At 41.5% G+C, this 13830-nt stretch overlaps 2 protein-coding genes across 2 annotated transcripts; both read right to left on the bottom strand.

Moving 5' to 3' along the window:
- Positions 1-517: 517 nt before the first annotated feature.
- Positions 518-6547, bottom strand: LOC124031387 (guanylin-like). The gene is made up of 3 exons (XM_046342551.1): positions 6392-6547; positions 5589-5775; positions 518-923 (listed from the first exon to the last, which is right to left on the bottom strand). Exons 1-3 carry the CDS (start codon positions 6461-6463, stop codon positions 853-855), a joined length of 330 nt encoding a protein of 109 aa, XP_046198507.1. The 5' UTR covers positions 6464-6547; the 3' UTR covers positions 518-852.
- Positions 6548-9033: 2486 nt separating this feature from the next.
- On the bottom strand, positions 9034-10375 carry LOC124020298 (guanylin-like). Its single transcript, XM_046335651.1, has 3 exons — positions 10210-10375; positions 9659-9854; positions 9034-9442 (listed from the first exon to the last, which is right to left on the bottom strand). Exons 1-3 carry the CDS (start codon positions 10291-10293, stop codon positions 9384-9386), a joined length of 339 nt encoding a protein of 112 aa, XP_046191607.1. The 5' UTR covers positions 10294-10375; the 3' UTR covers positions 9034-9383.
- Between the last annotated feature and the right edge of the window lie 3455 nt (positions 10376-13830).

Genomic DNA, 13830 nt, shown 5'->3' with positions numbered 1-13830 from the left:
AGGGCTCTGTGCTGGCCAGTCAAGTTTTTCCACACCGGTCTCGACAAACCTTTTCTGTATGGACCTCGCTTTGTGCAAGGGGGCATCGTCATGCTGAAACAGGAAAGGGCCTTCCCCAAACTCTAGTAGGGCAAAAATCTGATGAACTGACTGGTTGGAAAGGTGGCATCCTATGATGGTACCACTTTGAAACTCACTGAGCTCTTCAGTAAAGCCATTCTCCTGCCAATGTTTGTCTATGGAGATTGCATGGCTGTGTGCTTGATATTATACACCTGTCAGCAACGGGTGTGGCTGAAATAGCCGAATCCACTAATTTGAAGAGATGTCCACATACTTTTGTACATATAGTGTATGAATAATTTTAGCTGTTTCACTTTCAATCTATATTGAAACAAATGAACAGTGTTAATAAAGTAGATATAATTCGAAATATTTACAGAATCAGCCCATTTTACAGTAAATGTATAAAGACATTCAGTCTGGTGGAAAAAATGGGACAACAGATTAGACACAATTTGATTAGCAATAGAAATTTATGATTCATAGTTTCTACAGTGAATTTATCACATATTCCATGGTCATCCATGGAAATGTCATGAACATCTGGACATTACTGTTCATTTAAAGCCTTTTGCTGAATTATAAATAACTTGATTTTGGCCGTACAGCTCAAACAACATCAAACACATAACGTTCCTTAAGTGCATGCAATATGTCGATCAATGGCTCCTGGCACATGGATAGGATGTGCTTATTCATGCCCTGGCTTCATATGCGATGCAGATCTGAAGAAGATGTGTGGTTTAGATAGGAAAGCTTCAGAGGATTGTGTAACAGATGGTGGCAGTCTTACGGTAGACACCCAAAGCAGGCGGGGTGGGCACAGATCTCACACAGATCTGGATACTTGATGGCATCCACTGGAGAGAGACAACAGACACAGAAGGTTAATCTATGCCTATGGCTGCTATAGTGTCAGATAGAATGCTAATATTGACAACGGGAGGAAGTTAATCAGCCTCGTTAAAGGGCTTGCAGAGCAATAGAGAGGCATGGGAGTGCTTTTTGTCTTGCACACTTTATTGCACTCAAATGCTGTTTGTTCTGTTTTAATTGGGCTCTTGTGAGTAGAATCACTCATGAGCAACACACATAAATCATGTCAATAAGTGGAAGTAGAAGGACATATTATACTTCAGGCAGCATGATTGGCTGTGTCCAGGCCAACATCTCCTGCTTGTTGTAGCAAGCCGCCTACTGCTACAGTCTGCGAATGTGGTACAGCTCTCTGGTAGAGCTAACAACAGGTACTATGAGGACGCGTGCCTCGGTCTCCGGTCTGGGTTTACCATGTGTGCTCATGTGGAATAAAATAGGAAATATGTCAATACTCATGTGGAATAAAATAGGAAATATGTCAATACTCATGTGGAATAAAATAGGAAATACGTCAATACTGTCACATCTGTGATCTGGATCTCTGATCTCACAGCTTTGCTCAAGTAGTTATGGGGGTTCATGTTGTTGATTGTATAAAAACGATGAATGATATGGGATGGTTGTATTGTCTCTAAAATTCAGTAAATCCTGTCAGGTTACATAGCACTTTGGCTGCTGCTATTGGTGGTTAGAGGTCATGTCAGCTGATAACAAGGCAGATATTAATCAGTGTTTCACTGAAACCACTCAATGTGCTAATGACTACTATGCTGAACCCTTCAGAGTCAATCCCTTGAGGATGGATTATGTTTCCATTATCATTGACTTCAAACGCCTTTCAATCTGCATACACCCTTCCCTGAGTACACAACATACATTCAGTTCAGAACAGGCCCCATAGGGAGGTTGTGGGGTCTTTAAAGGAGTAGTTCACTATTTTACAACTTGATGTAAGATGACCCTGAAAGTAGACTATGGGCCAGGAAAAACTGTAATCCATGGTTCAGATTCCTTTAAACAGCTTTTACAAGCTTCAGCTAACTTTAGCCACTGCTAGCTAAAACTCTATGGAATTGATGGGGACATGTGAACATGTTTTTTTATGGCCAAATTACATTGAAGGAACATCAAACCAAATATGGAGTTGATTTCACCTACATTGATTCGTAGCTAGTGGTGAAAGTTTGTAATGGCTGTTTAAAGAAAACTGAACCATGGATTTACATTTCAGGATGAGCAACCATCCAACAAGTTGTAAAATAATGAATTACTACTACTTCTTTAAAGTGGGTCTTAAATAAATCCCATGGTTCCCCCCGCCTGGAAAATAACAAAAACCTAAATACAAACATCAATAAAAAAATAAAATGGGGGCCTCCCGGGTGGCGCAGTGGTTAAGTACTGTGCCATCAGAGTCCCTGGGTTCACGCCCAGGCTCTGTCGTAACCGGTCGCGACCGGGAGGTCCGTTGGGCGACGCACAATTGGCCTAGCGTCGCCCGGGTTAGGGAGGGCTTGGTCGGTAGGGGTGTCCTTGTCTCATCGCGCACCAGCAACTTCTGTGGCGGGCAAGGTGTTTCCTCTGGCCCATTTGTGCGCCCAGCCCGTACGGGAGTTGTAGCGATGAGACAAGATACTACAACAATTGGATACCATGAAATTGTGGAGAAAAAGAGGTAAAAAAATAAATTAAAATAAAAAACAATTAAATGGGTCCTTCCTAGTGGGTCCCTTCAGTGACTCCTTGTGGCAGGCCAAGCACCTGCAAGCTGACTGTGTTCCTCAGTTGAACTGTGTTTCCTCCGACACATTAGTGCGGCTGGTTTCCATGTTAAGTGGGTGGGTGTTATGAAGTGGATTGGCGGGTCAAGTTTCTGAGGACACATGATGCAAACTTCGCCTCTCCTGAGCTCATTGGGAAGTTGCAGTGATGAGACAAGACTGCAATTGTATTTCACGAAATTAGGGAGAAAAATGGGATAAACTGCAACAATAAAAATGAATGCACTTGTCTTGTTTTAATAGCACTGACATTGCTGATTACTTTGTTGAGGGAAAATGTACTTGCTTCGATTGTGATGTGTTGTTGTCTCACCTAGCTATCTTAAGATGAATGTCTCTGGAGCGTCTGCTAAATTACTAAAATGTAATTGTAAGCATTTTGTGAAAACAGGTCACCTTCCCCACGAACTTCAGCAACTTCAAAAAATGCTGAAGCAGGTAATAGCCCACAAATCAAATCAAATCAAATTTGATTTGTCACACACACACACATAGTTAGTTAATGCAAGTGTAGTGAAATACTTGTGCTTCCAGTTCCGACAGTGCAGTAATATCTAACAAGTAATCTAACAATCCCCAACAAATACCTAATACACACAAATCTAAAGGGGGAGGAGAATATATACATGTAAGTATATGGATGAGCGATGGACGAGCGGCATAGGCAAGGTGCAATAGATTATATAAAATACAGTATATACATGTGATATGAATAATGTAAGACATGTAAACATTATAAATAAAATACAGTATATACATGTGATATGAGTAATGTAGGATATGTAAACATGATTAAAGTGGCATTATTTAAAGTGGCATTGTATAAAGTGACTAGTGATCCATTTATTAAAGTGGCCCGTGATTGGGTCTCAATGTAGGCAGCAGCCTCTCTGAGTTAGTGATTGCTGTTTAGCAGTCTCATGGCCTTGAGATAGAAGCTGTTTATCAGTCTCTTGGTCCCAGCTTCGATGCAACTTTACTGACCTTGTCTTCTGGGTGGTAAATGATGCGAACAGGCAGTGGCTTGGGTGGTTGATGTCCTTGATGATCTTTTTGGCCTTCCTGTGACATTGGGTGCTATAGGTGTCATGGAGGGCAGGTAGTTTGCCCCCGGTGATGCATTGCGCAGACTGGAGAGCCTTGTGGTTGAAGGCAGTGCAGTTGCCGTACCAGGCTGTGATATAGCCCAACAGGATGCTCTCGATTGTGCATCTGTAAAGGTTTGTCAGCTTCCTGAGGTTGAAGAGTGTCTGCACACTGTCTGTGTGGGTGGACCATTTCAGTTTGTCTGTGATGTGTATGCCGAGGAACTTAAAACTTTCCACCTTCTCTACTGCTGTCCCTTCGATGTGGATAGGGGGGTTCTCTCTCTGCTGTTTCCTGAAGTCCACAATCACCTCCTTTGTTTTGTTGGCATTGAGTGAGAGGCTGTTTTCCTGACACCACACTCCGAGTGCACTCACCTCCTCCATGTAGGCTGTCTCGCCGTTGTTGGTAATCAAGCCCACTACTGTTGTGTTGTCTGCAAACTTGATGATTGAGTTGGATTCGTGCAGGGCCACGCAGTTGTGGTTGAACAGGGAGTACAGGAGGGAGCTGAGCACACACCCTTGTGGGGACCCAGTGTTGAGGGTCAGCAAAGTGGAGATGTTGTTTCCTACCTTCACCACCTGGGGGCAGCCCGTCAGAAACTCCAGGATCCAATTGCACAGGGTGGTGTTGAGACCCAGGGCTTCCAGCTTGATGATGATATTGGAGAGTACAATGGTGTTGAATGCTGAGCTGTAGTCAATGAACAGCATTCTGACATAGGTATTCCTTTTGTCCAGATGGGATAGGGCAGTGTACAGTGTGATGGCAATTGCGTCGTCTGTGGACCTGTTGGGGCGGTATGCAAACAGGGTCTAGGGTGGCCGGTAAGGTGAAGGTTTGACAAGTCTCTCAAAGCACTTCATAATGACAGAAGTGAGTGCTACGTGGCGGTAGTCATTTAGTTCAGTTAAATTAGCCTTCTTGGGCACAGGAACAATGGTCGCCATCTTGAAGCATGTGGGGACAACAGACTGGAATAGGGAGCGATTGAATATGTCCGTAAACACACCAGCCAGTTGATCTGCGCATGCTCAGAGGACACAGCTAGGGATGCTGTCCGGGCCAGCAGCCTTGCGAGGCTTAACACGTTTAAATGTTTTACTCACATGAGCCACAGAGAAGGAGAGGGGGGGTGCAGTCCTTATTAGCGGGCCGCGACGTTGGCATTTTATTATCCACAAAGCGGGCAAAGAAGGTGTTTAGTTTGTCTGAAAGTGTGACGTCGGTGTCTGTGACTGGTTTTCTTTTTGTGGTCCGTGATTTCCTGTAGACTCTGCCACATACGTCTCGTGTCTGAGCCGTTGAATTGCGACTCCACCTTGTCCCTGTACTGGCATTTTGCTTGTTTGATTGCATTGCGGAGGGAATAACTACACTGTTTATATTCAGTCATATTCCCAGACCTCTTTCCATGGTTAAATGTGATGGATTGAGCTTTCAGTTTTGCGCAAATGCCGCCATCCATCCACGGTTTCTGGTTAGGGCAGGTTTTAATAGTCACAGTGGGTACAACATCTCCAATGTACTTCTTTATAAACGCACTCACCCGAGTCAGCGTATAGGTCGATGTTGTTCTCTGAGGCTGACCAGAACATATTCAAGTCCGCAGGATCTAAACAGTCTTGTGTGTGAATGCTATAATATGCAGTTTATTCTTTTTTACAACAGATAAGGTGGATAGGGGCAATAAGACAAACCATTTTTAAAGTCATATACCGATATTGAATTACAACATTTCAGTCCACCCACTATTTGTTTATGGTACAGCCTTACCTAGCCTGGAGAAGACCATAGCTGCCTCTTTGCCCTGGCACACTGGATAGAAGGCCTGTGGCAAGACACGGTTGTTACAGACAGAGACCATGTTGGTGTTGATCAACCGCGGGTTAACAATGGCATCTGTGTCGATCAGCTCCTTCAACGCTTTCACAGCCTCTAGGGGATAGCTCCTTTCTCCATCCTGGACACAGTGAAACACATGGATGAGATGGTAAATTCTCTTGTTTACCCTTACATAACCCTTGATTTTTCACCTTAGATTGTCATTACTAGACAACCTAATGTGTTGTCCCACTATTAAGGTGACAGGTTTACAGAGGTGATTCTCATAGCGTAATAGATTATTATACAGAGAAGCCAGTTAATAACCTTGTGAATGAGTTCAAAAGAAGTATGACAGTGTGTGGATTCCAAACAATAATGAATAAACCCCAACAGAATTGATTGCTATATGATAATTAAAACCAAACAAAAAGAAGCTAGCTTTTTAATGCTCTATACAATTAAAGGACATTCAGTCATAGGCTGGCAGTCATTGTACATTATAATTACATGATTTCTTTATCAGTGTGTTGTTGAAAGTGATCTATTTCTCTAGTTCCACTAACTTATCTTCACACGTGTGAACCAGTATCTCTAAACTCCAGACACTTACAGATATTGTTAATCAAGTAACAAACCCTATACACCTCCAGAAGAACGTCCTTATCCCATGTCAAAGACAACAAAGAGTTACAGCACTAGTCACACAACTCTAAACATTTCTGACCATGGACATAAAGAAGAGATATACTCACCCTAATCTCCACACTCAGTGAGCCCCAGAGGATGCAAGAGGTCAACACGAGACAAGCACTCAGTGATCTCATTTTCAGCTTAGCCCGGATGTCTCAGAGAGCCTTGAGATGCAGAGAGAGGAGCCTACAGCTTGAATTGAGGTGTGCCTCTGCTCTGCCCTTTATAAACCCATCGCTGGACAGATTATTAAGTCACTTATTAACGCGGGGCTGGAGCCCTCTTTACCCTGGGTACCTGATAACAAAACACAAACGGGTAATGCCACAGGATCCTCTTTTTTTTTCTTTTTCAACGTCTGTAGATGCCCCTGTACCTATGATGTTTGTATGCTTTTATTGTTGACATATTGTTCCATATTGACATCCATAGTGCCAATTAAACATCCTATAAATCTAATTTCTCCCATCTCACCCACAGTCATTTATCATTAAACCCTGATAACAAAGCAACAGGCTATCTGTCCAGTTGCATAGTGGTTGTTTGCATTTGAGGTATGATAGTGACTTTGTCAACATTGTTTGGATGGGTCTGTCTAATATTTGTGGCATTTGCAATCTGCAACAAGGAGGCTGAGACTGTAATTCATTCAAATCTGCCACAGCAATGTATTTGCTGTGACTTCATCTACAATCTACCCATGACGTGCATACACTTCCTTTGGCTGGGAACTGGAAGCATCTACCTATGATGAATATACCTGATAGTACTATAGGTACCATTGTCTTTGACCATGGGAAAAAGAGATTCTGCTTAATGGGGCAGTATGCAGTTCAAACAACAACAAAGTGGGAACCTGACACTGTTTTTGGTAAACAGCTGAGGGATGGGCTGGGGAAATGTAACCGCTGTCAAATTCATAGACAGAGATATGGATGCAAGGACAAAACAGACATTACATCAAAATTCTAGTTTAACCATGCTTTGAGTCTATACAGTGTTTACAATTACATTGTTTTCAAACAATGGTGTAAAAGAAGCTTATATTTTGGCCGTACGACAGTTGAACTAAGCTCATGAGGCATTTATAACTTATATTCTTCAATAATCAATGGGTACATATCATTAACTTAAAAGTTCAATACTTATAATACTGAAATGTACATTTGATTGAATTGAGTTATTTTGCTACATGTTGATTATTTTTGACCCACTAGCGAAACACAAAGGATATTGTAACAGTTGTCTCTTTGCTTGTCAGTCAGCATTACAAAGAGAAGGTGGCAGAATACATACTTTCAATTTTCTAGCACATACAGTCTGGCTCTTAGAGTAAAAATGGTAGAATGGCCTAAAAACACTGAAGGTTGCTAGTGATTGTCTCTGTGCTTGTAAACTGTATCATTATTTTTCTTTAATGCCAATAATAATACTTAACTACACATCTAAAAAACAAATAACATTGGGAGCATCAACTACAATAGGGACAGGCATTTGGGATATAATATGTAGATCTTTTGAGACAGGTGTGTTTGGTATTTGGTATTTTATTAGGATCCCTATTAGCTGTTGCGAAAGCAGCAGCTATTCTTCCTGGGGTCCACACAAAACATGAAACATGACATAATATAGAACATCAATAGACAAGAACAGCTCAAGGACAGAACTACATACATTTTTTTTTAAAGGCACACGTAGCCTACATATCGATGCATACACACAAACTATCTAGATCAAATAGGGGAGAGGCATTGTGCCGTGAGGTGTTGCTTTATCTGTTTCTTTAAAACCAGGTTTGCTGTTTATTTGAGCAATATGAGATAGAAGGAAGTTCTATGCATAACGGTTAAGAATCGTTATCCGCTTCCCCTTATGTCATCAGCCTTCGAGAAAAGCTTACCATCTCAGCGCATTAGTTAATGGCTCAGAATTTATTCTGGATTTGGGGACTGTGATTTGGGGTTAACACCCCGTTAGGGCATTTTGAAAAGACCCCTGGTGGCATGTCTGGTGGGGTAAGTGTGTGTGTGTCAGAGCTGTGTGTAAGTTGAGTATGCAAACAATTTGAGATTTCCAACAGAAGAAGCCACCGTGCTTCTACACCTGCATTGCTTGCTGTTTGGAGTTTTAGGCTAGGTTTCTATACAGCACTTTGAGATATCTGCTGATGTAAGAAGGGCTATATAAATACATTTGATTTAATTTAATTTAATTTAATTTAATTTGATCAATGTCTAGGTAGTGAAGCAAAAGCACAGTGACAATAGAATACATTGTGGGATGTAAGTTGTGCACTGAGGCAGCAGTTAGCCTTAAGATGAACTATTAACCTCTCAATGTGTGTGTGTGTGTGTGTGTGTGTGTGTGTGTGTGTGTGTGTGTGTGTGTGTGTGTGTGTGTGTGTGTGTGTGTGTGTGTGTGTGTGTGTGTGTGTGTGTGTGTGTGTGTGTGTGTGTGTGTGTGTGTGTGTGTGTGTGTGTGTGTGTGTGTGTGTGTGTGTGTGTGTGTGTGTGTGTGTGTGTGTGTGTGTGTGTGTGTGTGTGTGTGTGTGTGCATGTTGGGGAAAGACAGAAATTTCAAGTATCAACCAAAAGTGGATAAAGTGTTATTCTTTGTGTTGTGCCAATATCAGCCAGTTTATCAGGTATTTCTATTCAAGGTTTTCTGATGCAGTTGGTAGATCACTCACTGAAACAAAATGACATGTTCTTCTATTTTTTATTTATTAAACATGAGACATTTATAAACATACAAAATAATGCAAAAACCCCAAAGCAAAAATACATCTCTACATTAAATAACAAAGACTGGTAAGATAGAACTGTAACAAATCAACATTTCCAAAATAAAAGTCAAGTGATAAAAGGAAAAGAAAATACGAAGACAAATAAGTGCTGAATATGCTTTTTATTACATTTCTGGTCCAGTTATCTTTTGGGCCAATCATGTCTGAGGATGGCAATTTGAAGACATGAAATCCACATTGTTGTCACAATATGCAGAATGATAATGTGGGTGGCTTGTCTTCTGCTGGCAGTCAGGTTGATATCTTGCCTAACAGCCTGTGCAGGCAACAAAGGCACATATCTCACAGATGTCTATAGGCATAGTAGCTGGAAGAAAGAAGAGAAAGGTACTGTGTTAAAACATGTTTCGAAATCACTCAATCACTTCAAACTTCAACCACATATTGCAGAGACAAACTAGCATAAAAGAGATTCTGATCAATGACTCGCGATCAGCAAATTATAACGGTTTTATCACAATCTGGTCTGTTCCACCAAGTTGGACTATAGTTGATATTATTCTATAGTGTGGCCTTTTCTTACCTAGTCTTGAGAGAGACATGCTGGCCCCTCTCTGCATGCACAGGGGCATAAACTCCTGTGGCAGGGAGGGGTTAGCACAGACGGAAGCAAAGCTGGTGCTGGCGAGATGAGGATTCTGCTTCCCGTTTACACTGCTGCTCTCTGTCAGCTCTTGGAGCTTCTTCACTGATTCCAGCGAGAAAACAAAGTCACCCTCCTAGAGAGAAGAGAAGAGAGGAGAGAGACACAGTTAGAGAGAGCACCACATCAGTGAGTCATATTGGGGACCCGGCCAATCATAAAGATGCTTTACGCATTCTATAGGTGACAAGGATACCCATATAGTTGTAATGATAGCTTGCACCAAGTATGCACTTTGTTTAAAAAAATCCACTCTGAATTTTGTCTGTTAGCCACATTGTGAGGGTTATTAATAACAAACGTTTTTTTTCATTAGTTTACAATTTTTGTCCAATTGAGTATGAGTTTGAATCTGATATTACTGTAGTCTATAGTCTTCATAGTATAATGCATTATAGTAAGGTAAACCTTGCTGTAGGAGGAGCCCCTACCTGCACTTTGACTTGGACTCCATGGGCTCCAGAGACCAGATAGAGAGCCAGGAGCACAAGAGCAATGGAGAGAATGGTTTTCATCTTGTATTTTGACAGGTTTGCTTTGAGCCTTTAGTCTTGCTGTTGTTGGTGTGTTTGGAAGGTTGCCTCACCTCATTCTCTGCTCTCCATTCATCTCCCTTCTGCCTTTTAAAGGGTTGACTTTCAACTCAGCTCAGCCTTGCTGGCCTGGGATTGGCTAAGATGCACATGGGAGAAAAGTATTTCTCACGGTTTAATGAGTAGTGATGGTGGATTTTAAAAGGTCATAAAGGGAGATTCATAAATCCTCTCTGACCTCATCCAGTGTGATGTTTTTATGGACCGTTACTTGCCGACTCCACAAGTAATCCCTGTACAGTCCCACAAACGGTCTTTATTCTGATTCTGAACAAACTTTGCATAGTTTACACAAGCCACACTTTTTTGGTGTCTGAAAAATATTTTTTTACAATTTATCTGTCGTCTGCAAGGATGGTAAAACATTTGTTAAAATGAATTGAAAACATAATGCTGCTGCATATATTATAATTTGATTATTATAATTACACAGTCAGACATTTTAGGAGCCTCGTTTATCAGTCAAAACCAGACACATCCATAAGGCCATTAAGGTTGACCAAAACCATTTGTTACTGGGTTATACACTAAAATGATTTGTCAAACAGAAAACATGCTCTGTCCTCCATAACATGCCATAACTCATTTTAAAACATTGAAGTAGAGATTGATTATATACTGAACAAAAATATAAACTCAACACACAACAATTTAAAAGATTTTACTGAGTTAGGGTTCAACCATAGTAGGCTACATGGGAGGAGAACGCTTAACACAGACAGTTTGAGATAAAAATAATATCATTTTTTAAAACCTTTATTTAACTAGGCAAGTCAGTTAAGAACAATTTCTTATTTACAATGATGGCCTACCCTGGCCAAACTCTCCCCTAACCCGGATGACGCTGTGCCTGTGAGATAAGGCCATTAGTCAGTATCCTCTCCATAAGGTCAAAACTCAGCAGTATGGACCAATGGTATGAGGGTAGGGCATGTCATGCTCCGTCACTGGAATACCAAATCTACCTGTATTTTATAGGACACACCTGAGTAAATGAGGGATACAAAGTATATTGAAAACAGGTGTTTCCACACAGGTGTGGTTCCTGAGTTAATTAAGCAATTAACATCCCATCATGTAAAAAAATGCCCAATTGCCCATTATTTTGGCTACCATGGCTAGAAGAAGTAACTTTGATAGAGGGGTTTCAAAGGAGCATAGGGAGTTTAAAAGTGTGTGTGTGTGTGTATGTCAGTCACCAGATCTCAACCCAATTGAACACTTATGGGAGATTCTGGAACAGTGCCTGAGACAACATTTTCCACCACCATCAACAATTTCTCATTGAAGAATGGAGTCATATCCCTCCAATAAAGATCCAGACACTTGTAGAATCTATGCCACAGTACATTGAAGCTGCTCTGGCAGCCCAACACTATATAATGGTGTTTCCTCTATTTTGGCAGTTTTTAATTAACTAGGCAAGTCAGTTAAGAACACATTTTTATTTACAATGACGGCCTACCAGGGAACAGGGTTAACTGCCTTGTTCAGGGGTAGAACGACAGATTTTTACCATGTCAGTTTAGGGATTCAATCCATCAACCTTTCGGTTACTGGCCCAACACTCTAACCACTAGGCTACCTGCCTCCCCAATCGCAGTTCCCTGTATTATAACTGATAGGCTAGTGGCAAGGTACCCCACATTTTTTATGATACCCCTACCCAAGGTAGAACAAAACAAACATATTTTTTCACATCTTTAATGTCTCCCATTAATGAAATGGATGGTTGTGTATAAATATTTTACTTCAAAAGTGGTTACATTGATAGATATTGTGAATGCCTAGCTGAAGCTCATATAACCCAATATTGCAAGCTCTGATATTGCAAAAATGTGGAAAACAAGTAGTCAGTTGTCTGCCCTATGTACACAAACGAACAAACAGCATTAGGATATCTTAATGCATCTTGGAAATATAGACCTGTAAACATATATTTGGTTCCCGAGTGGCGCAGCGGTCTAAGGCACTGCATCTCAGTATCACAACCAGCCGTGATCGAGAGTCCCATAGGGCGGCGCACAATTGGCCAAGCATCGTCCAGGTTTGGCCGGGGTAGGCAGTCGTTGTAAAATGAGAATTTGTTCTTTACTGACTTGCCTAGTTAAATAAAGGTTAAATAAAAATAAAACATGTAAATAGAGATACAATAGTTGGAAATGTTAACTATGAATGTAAGCTTTACTTTTTGGTTGCTAATTTCAGGACACATTTCCAAGTCAACTGGGTGAGGAGACAAAGTAGCCAGTGGTGGTTGTAGTTCTGTGGTTGGACCATCTAGCACAGCTAACTGGTCATTCTGGGCAAGCTGCTGCGACAAGGCCAGCATCCTTGCTGTATGACTGGCGGGGAATTGGGATTTTGGGATTACTGCACAGTTTCCAAGACCAATATATGGGTCACCCCAACATGAGAGCTCATTCTTTACATGCAAGTCCAGTTCAGGGATCACATGGGCTGGCCAGCCATAGTTGGTAGCAAAATATGTACACGCTATGGCAATACACGCCAGCACTTTCCAGATGGAATGTTGGCTGTTTAATGGCCTCCTGACATGCGGCAGCCCAGTTCCATAATGTCTCTGTCTGTACTAACTGCCAGAAGGGAGGGCTGATGGTGGAGTAGGCCTATCCAGGACAGTTCTGGGAGATTCAGGATGGCATTGACTTTAGACAGGTGCAATTCCTATTGTATATGTGAAAGCCCAGTAAATTGATGGGATTTACTTGTCAATGAGTGCTTGCCACCATCATGTGTGGTTGCATTCTCCCCATGCATCATAATTAGGGCCCTGTGTTTTGGTTTATCATGTCACATGACCTGGATTTGTACCTTTATTTAAAGCTTTTTCATTCAACTGTCCCCTTTTCTTTTTTATGTCAGATGGCCCAGCACCACCCTCAGACATGAGCTCTCATGTTGGGGTGACTCATTTAATTCTCATTTCTGGAAAATAAAGGTTGAAATAAAGGTTCAAATCTAGGACATTTGACATGATTAACCAAAACATAGGGCCCTAACAATAATGTCACTAGATCACAGCAACTCCAGGGCAGACAAACATGAAGTTGGAAATGATTTTCTGGAAAAAGCAATGTGCCATCTTAACCTGAACAGCATAAGAGTGCACCAGAACATCACAATTTGCATCACGAATGTAGTGAGCCAGCAGAAATACATCTTGGATTCAGGTAGCCATATTTGACTAGCCATGAATCAAAGCTCACTTCTAAATGATAAGGAGGTGAATTGAGAGCCCAATCCTGGAGGCACAAGCTATACCACAGTTGGGGCAAGTTGTAGAGCTAGGGAGAGGGTGTCAGAGTCCAGGGTTGGATTCTCTTTCCTTTCGTTGGAGCCTCCCACTTACCTCAATGGTCCTCAAAAAGGTTTGTGACTTGGAATACTTGGTGTTGTCATGCCAAGCAGTCTGCTGCCTTTTCTATATCTAGACAA

The sequence above is a fragment of the Oncorhynchus gorbuscha genome, linkage group LG03, assembly GCF_021184085.1.
Source record: "Oncorhynchus gorbuscha isolate QuinsamMale2020 ecotype Even-year linkage group LG03, OgorEven_v1.0, whole genome shotgun sequence".
In the NCBI taxonomy this organism is placed as follows: Eukaryota; Metazoa; Chordata; class Actinopteri; order Salmoniformes; family Salmonidae; genus Oncorhynchus; species Oncorhynchus gorbuscha.
Note: the sequence above shows the minus strand (reverse complement) of the source record. Positions and strands in the feature narration are given on the sequence as shown.

Coding starts and splice junctions, on each gene's coding strand:
- LOC124020298 (XM_046335651.1), bottom strand. CDS start 10,293: ATGAAAACCATTCTCTCCATTGCTCTTGTGCTCCTGGCTCTCTATCTG. Junction 9,855..10,209: donor GAGTCCAAGTCAAAGTGCAG/GTAGGGGCTCCT, acceptor TCTTCTCTCTAG/GAGGGTGACTTTGTTTTCTC. Junction 9,443..9,658: donor CATGTCTCTCTCAAGACTAG/GTAAGAAAAGGC, acceptor TCTTTCTTCCAG/CTACTATGCCTATAGACATC.
- LOC124031387 (XM_046342551.1), bottom strand. CDS start 6,463: ATGAGATCACTGAGTGCTTGTCTCGTGTTGACCTCTTGCATCCTCTGG. Junction 5,776..6,391: donor CACTGAGTGTGGAGATTAGG/GTGAGTATATCT, acceptor CACTGTGTCCAG/GATGGAGAAAGGAGCTATCC. Junction 924..5,588: donor TATGGTCTTCTCCAGGCTAG/GTAAGGCTGTAC, acceptor GTCTCTCTCCAG/TGGATGCCATCAAGTATCCA.